At 37.6% G+C, this 6,828-nt stretch overlaps 1 protein-coding gene across 1 annotated transcript; it reads right to left on the bottom strand.

Annotated features, from left to right (window-relative positions):
* Window positions 1–862: 862 nt before the first annotated feature.
* On the bottom strand, window positions 863–6,751 carry LOC147847871 (uncharacterized; the record flags this gene model as incomplete). Its single annotated transcript, XM_087338774.1, has 11 exons — window positions 863–1,246; window positions 1,528–1,758; window positions 2,836–3,162; window positions 3,463–3,836; window positions 3,919–4,006; window positions 4,125–4,268; window positions 4,779–4,904; window positions 5,039–5,187; window positions 5,283–5,388; window positions 6,258–6,401; window positions 6,530–6,751. Coding segments are annotated over 11 exons (2,052 nt in total), but the record flags the coding sequence as incomplete, so codon positions are not given.
* Window positions 6,752–6,828: the final 77 nt, after the last annotated feature.

Raw genomic sequence — 6,828 nt, 5'->3', positions numbered from 1 at the left:
TAAAGGTCATTATCTCCCGCCATTGTTGGTGCTTCCCTCACCTCGAAGACCTCTCCATTTTGGAGTGACCTATGCTAGAGATCTTTCGAAGACAAGTGATATATCTAACTTGAGAATCTTACATGTGCTAAAAAACAGATTCTTTAGTCTCTTTTTAATTTATTTACTTTTATATTTACTCAGTAATATTTATTTTATTTTGATTTGTTGTTCTCAAAGACAAGACAACACTTAAGATGTAATCTCTTGTTTGGTCTTATAGGCCATATGGGCCTCCTAAAAGACGTTAAAATTTCTTTCTTTCTTTCTCTAGGGGAGATTCACGCACATTCATTGAGGGACCGTTGAGGAAACATCTAAAGCCTCATTTTGGAATTACAAGTTTTAAGCCATGCCTTCTAGTTTGACTGCCTATGTCAGTTAAGTTTAATATATTTTATTTTCAATGATATCATAGTCTGCAATCAGACCATAGCATACCCATATATTTCATTAAACTTTGAATTACTTTCAACAGAAGGCATGATCACCGTAGCTGGTATAATTATACTTAAAAAGGATCCATACCATTGTGAAATGAACGCTTTCTGATATTTTGGTCTGTCAAGGTCCTATCGACGATCTGCTCATGATTAAGCTCAAATTATTCACGCATTGATGAGCCAGTTGAAGGGAAACGTCATGTTTTAAGTGTACAGATCAGCAATAAAGGAGTTTTTAAATCACAAAAACTCAAGTTTCATTAGTCTGATACAGCTCTCACTCATGAAATACATGGCAACAATATTTGTCACTTGATCGCTGTCTCTAAATTTACATGACAGGAAATACGAAATAGTACTACTTTTTCAAGTACCATATGTGATTGAATACAAGAAATGATTTTATATGGAACATCAAGTGCTCGCATAAATATATCAAGAATCTGTGTATATACATTTATCAATGGAAGGAATACATGGGTTTCTACATGATCTATAAATGGAAAATAGTTTTTCAGAAATTATCTCAGCACACAAAGAGGTTCTTGTATAGCTACAGACAAATCTCTTCTCTTTTTTACATAGGATAGCGTTACATGTTAGTGAGGGATAGAAAAATGTAATTACAGAAACACATCCCTCAAAAATCGAGCAACAACTCTTGATACTAAACGGTTAGCAATTTCGGGCACCATCTGCACTGTGATTGCTGGCAGCAACGGCAAAAGTTCTTGTGATATCTCAAAAATCTTCAAGCTACCAGCCTGTTTTTCACACATCCAACAAATCTAATATCAGCAGACTAGCAATCAGAACAAACATTTTAGGGACACCCACCAAAAGCAGACCCCTAACTTATCCCATAGTCACCAGAATACCCGTAAGTTTTCAGCCCTCTATAGTCTGGTAGGTTTTGAAAACATTAAGTGCCTAATTTTTTAAAACTCATGAGCATTTTGATCAGTTTACAAACTCGAAAGGGTACACATTTTGAAGTTACAATCATGTAAAAGTTCAACAAAGGTATGAGATAATATATCATCACCTGATCTTGTGTTTTTTCAGCTGGTGTGCCCTCTATGAGAAAAGAGAGAACCCTTCTTGTGTTATTGAGCACCACCTGATCTTCAGCAGTTATTGATGGAAGCAAGAAGGCAGGTCGCAAAAATGAGAATGCGGGTACAGAACTCAGGGAAGGTATCATTCTGTCAAATCCAAAGGTTACAATCAACTGTGTTAATTGCTCCCTAGATACAGCATCTATACCCTTCACCACCTGCAGAAAACCGTTCTGTCCAGTGTCAAATCACAAAACAATGTGTGTATGATATCGAATTAAAACTATTAGAATGTCAGGAAAGCACCCTTAAATGCAGCCTATTCTGAACGCATTTACAGTGAGCGATATTGTGACCATGGCTCATATTCCATAATCTGTCTCTCTCTAAAAATTTATGTCCCGCCATTAGAAAGTCTTACCCTATATGTAGAGAGGAGAGGAAGACAATCAAGGATAAATGGCAAGGACCTCCTCTTACTATCATGAAGCATTGTTAATTAGTAGCCTTTCAATTCCCCAAAAGAGGCCTTTTTGCGATGCCAATCTATCACGCTTCACACATTATACTACATATGTTGGACCTAACTACAAAACCATATTCTTCGCCGAACGGGGAAACCGTACACATTGATAATGTTCGAGCGCATCTCGGTGTCTTGTCATCCTAACCATTGCTTCCATGCAACTAGCTCATACGCATTGTGATGTGAAACAAGGAGTTGGGGCACAAGTGATGAGATGGTCAACTATGGACACTTTGCCCAAAACAAGTTCGGGGGTCTAAGTATCACACTTTGACACAATACTCTACCTTAAATCATATTCAACCATGCTTTCCACACATCTTCGACCAACCCCAATCCTTGCACGAATTTCTTTCACAATCACAATGTGCACTCTCAGTTACAACATTCATTGGTGAAGTTCTTGAACATCGGGAGTCCCCACTCACTTTCACATGTATCACGTTAAATGTAATATTTTTGGTCTCTAGGTCATATTTGACCTCCAAAGATGACAATATAATTTATCTCTCTTTCTAAGAAACCTAATAGAAAAGCTCATCCTATAATGAAGCACCTCTTTTCAGACATGAAGCATACATGTCTTCCAATAAATGCCTCTCCCTCTTCTTATCCCTCACAAACTAATATTCTCGTTCCGAAAGAAAATCTCATCATATGGATAGATTGAGATAAAGAAAAACCCACTGAGGATGAATACACAAGGAGCTCTTAAAGTTATGGCATACATATCTTCTAATAAAAAGAAAGTAAAGTTTCAGAAGTAAACCTCATCTAGTATGAACTCTCTGAAAAATTCGCCTTGTTGAGATAAAAGAAAACCTAATGCAGCCCTTGTTTGAGTTTTCTGAGCCTTCTTTTCTTGTTGCATCTCGAGAGGAAGTGGCAAAAACCTTGAGCTTCCTGCATCAACTAGTCCCAAAGTGGCCATGCTGCCTTGTAAATCCTCCCCTCCTCCACTCTTTGCTGCACTTACAAATGACTCAAAGGCCTCCATAACATCGATAAATCGTTCTACATCGAAAACACCAGTTTTGCCATATATCGTGTATCGCAAAGCTTCTCTGAGTCGAGGAGAACTGTCTGTCAGAAGTCTCTGCAACACATTGAGCAATAAGTTCAGACATTATAGTTACTGTTTTCAGTCAGGGGAAAAAGAAATTATAGTTTAGGGTTTAGATGCAAAATGTATCTGTCCAGAAGAACCTCTTAGATAGGAAACTACATGATTATCTTAAGAAAAAGGTTTTTCACAGTGCTTCAAGTGATACTATAAATCACATTGAATGTAAGAACATGAAGAACGGCCACTGCAAACCTACTTTATAATGTGAAATAATGGTAATACGAATTGCAAGTCACTGGTGAATGCCATGGAAAAATGAAAGAAAAAAACCTGTGCTATGTAAGGGTATGCCTCATCAACAATTGCAAAGTCAGGGTTGCCGACTAAGGCAATGCCCTCCAATACACCAATTGCACGAATGATTAATGCAAAATATGGTGGGATTCGAAAAGGATAATCGAAAGTTATTTGTGCCAGATCTGCTGCAAGCTCTTGAAAATTGATATTTTTTGCGCCTCCACCCTCGAGTGCTTGATCAAAGACCTTTGCTAGCACTGGCATAATTGGGTCCAGATTCACTCCCTCAGGAATGAAATCCAGCATCACAAAGTCCTTGACAATGGCATCATAGTCTCTATGGATGAGATGGGAAATAGCCTCAATCATCCCATACTTCTGATTGTCCGTGATTTGAGTCATGAGACCTGCACACATTAGTTCAGTGCAAAACTTTAAAATCTGAATGATAAGAAGAAAACCATAATAAACTTTTGGCAGAAATCATACCGAAATCAAGTATTGCAAGTTTCCCATCTGGAGTGCGAATGAGATTTCCTGGGTGTGGATCAGCATGAAACAACCCCGTGTCTAGCAACTGCCAACCAATAACCAAACAACATCAATACTACCAATATAGCACACTCATATCTCAATGCAAATGGAAAATGATATACAGAAAAGAAAAAGTTTAAACTGAAGGAAGATCTAGACACCTGTTTGAGATAACAAATCACACCAACGTTAACAAGATCACCCACATCGCTAGCAGTGCTCTGAGATAACTTCTCTCCATCTATCCATTGTGTAGTTAATACACGCCTTGAAGTGTACTTAGAATATGTTTTAGGAACCACCACCTGAAAAATATGAATAAAAACTAACACAATATAATTGTTCATGTAAATATAAGTTCGTCGGATTTTTTATGAAAGAAACCCAATTATTCAAATAACTATACAGCTAATTACATATTAGAATAGAACAGAAGCTGGTTAGCAGCAACAAGAAAGACAAACCCAAAATACAATATATAACATACAGCTCGGAGAGTGGCCCTATAGTCATCATACTAAACTGGTTCCATTGGTCAGTATAGCATGTTGACGATCTTCTCATCCATTCAAGATACATTTGAGGAAGATATCCTCTGAAATATGGCAATCATGCAAAGATTGATGGACTAAAACCCCAAATGTCAGATATGGGTTGAAAGAAGGTTGACTAAATGCAGTCAGGGGACTGCAAGTTTGCACTTGGTATATTTGTCTATTATTTCTTAGCAAGATTTATGAGAAATATAATTGTACACAGACTGTTCTTTCAGACAATTATGTCGTTCCATAAATTTTTTGGCACTTCAAACAAACCTGAGGAAGATCTTCTTGGATCAATGCAGCAAATCGTGTAGCATTTTCCCCCTCATTGACATAATCAAGCTCCTCAAAGAATCTTGCTGCCCATTCATCTACAAGACCCACAACATCTGTGGCAATCTGTCAAATGACAACACATTACCATTCTCAGTAGGCAGTACGCATCTTCATTCTGAATCCACTATTCATTTCTTCGTTCTCAATCCACCGTTCTTCCAAGCATATAATAAAGAAAAGGAAAAAGAACTGCTTGCCTGTGGGAACCTCCGAAGCGCCATCCCCAGTTTCCGAATTATGAATAGATCAATGGTAACTGTTTCCAGTACATACGGCCGCTGAACTTTCACAGCTACTAAGTCTCCAGTTTCCTTTAAGCGTCCTTTGTAAACTTGACCCAATGAAGCTGTAATGACACTTATGAGTGAGTTAAAATCCATCTTAGCATGCAAAACCATTTTTTTAATTATGTCTGTGAGTTCAGGAGTCCATGGGAATTGCCTGCAGCAATTGGTGATGGTGAAAGTTCTGAATAGATCTCTGACCAGTGTTTTCCAAGCTCTTCCTCAAGTAAATTCATTGCCACATCATCAGGAAATGAAGGAACCTGTCAATAAATCAGATTACTAAGAAATTAAAAATATACCTGGAACACTGATGATCAGTTACACAGAAACATGAAACATTTACATACAAATTACTGTACATCTCAAAAATTTGAACTGCACAAATAGAATTACATATAATGGTATGCCAACATGGAAAGATGAGAATCAATAAAATGTTCGTACATAAACCACTGGACATCTTCCATATCTCTTATGCTTAAAGGATATCATCAGAAATATCAATAACACACCATCTGCGACAGATTATAATAGGTACAGAATTTGGTTCTGTTTCAGGATTTTAATCTTGCCTAACCCTAAATTGGGGTCTATGTACATAAAAAACTTGACGTGTATTATGGCTTTGACAGGCTGATCAAGACTCTACAGCCAAAACCTAAATAGCTCATATCCAATCAAACCAACATTATACCAGATTGACAGCCAACATACACCACAAATAACAGGCATAGGAAAAAACAGCTGTAGTACACAAGATGCATAGCATGACCTCATTTCTCCACATGAGAAACTAAAAGCATTAACATGATTAACTTCCTGTAACAAAATAATGAAATGATGACAGAAGTAGTTTGCCAGTTATCCCTGCCCCACACAGACACATCCTACATCATTCTACAAGCTCAGCTGGTGGAGACAATATCAGGTCGCGCACTAACAGTTTGCACCAACTTGATATGAACCAGCCAAGTACAGCTAAAGAATTGGCATTTCTATTTAGATAAGTAGTTCCTATAACGATAATGACAGAGACATGGAAAAGAGATGAATGCATACTTAAACAAGACTAAAGAAGAAAATATCTATCAATGCTAATTTAGCATGGATATTAACAATAAAAACAAACCTTATCACAAAGCTTCTGAAGCTCTGTCATAGCTGCTGGCGAGAGAACATCAGGTCGAATGCTAAGAGCTTGGCCCAACTTTATATAAGCTGGTCCCAAAGAGGTAACTATATCGCGTAGCTCAATAGCCCTGGCAACTTCATTCTGTAAAATGAATCCACACAAGAAGTTCAATTGAGAAATTTATGCATAGTTTCTCCTATTGCATGTGACATAATATACACCACGTATTACATTTATTGTTATATACACTAAGGATTGACATAAAATACCTCTTTCACTTTCTTTGTGATAATGTCAGAAGCAATGCCAGAGAGGAATCCACCCGCAACACTTAGCAACTGTGCAATTCTAGTAACTACTGCTCCTGGCCGTTTGCTCCAGTATGCCGCGATTGTATCCGGATCATATACTTGAGGTAAGCTTTCACTTTCTCCTTCATTTACCTGAAAATAGGACAAAGCAGCATCTTCTTTAATCCAAAGTAGGTAGGAAAAAGTTTATAAGGGAAAACTCAAAACTACCCCCGAAAGAGCAATCGATGTGCTATTTGAGAAGTCATATCGCCGAT

Source organism: Azolla caroliniana, unplaced genomic scaffold (genome assembly GCF_043228905.1).
Source record: "Azolla caroliniana isolate FFs.n. ecotype wild unplaced genomic scaffold, voAzoCaro1.0.p SCAF_610, whole genome shotgun sequence".
Classification (NCBI taxonomy): Eukaryota; Viridiplantae; Streptophyta; class Polypodiopsida; order Salviniales; family Salviniaceae; genus Azolla; species Azolla caroliniana.
This window is presented reverse-complemented; position numbering and strand designations above follow the sequence as displayed.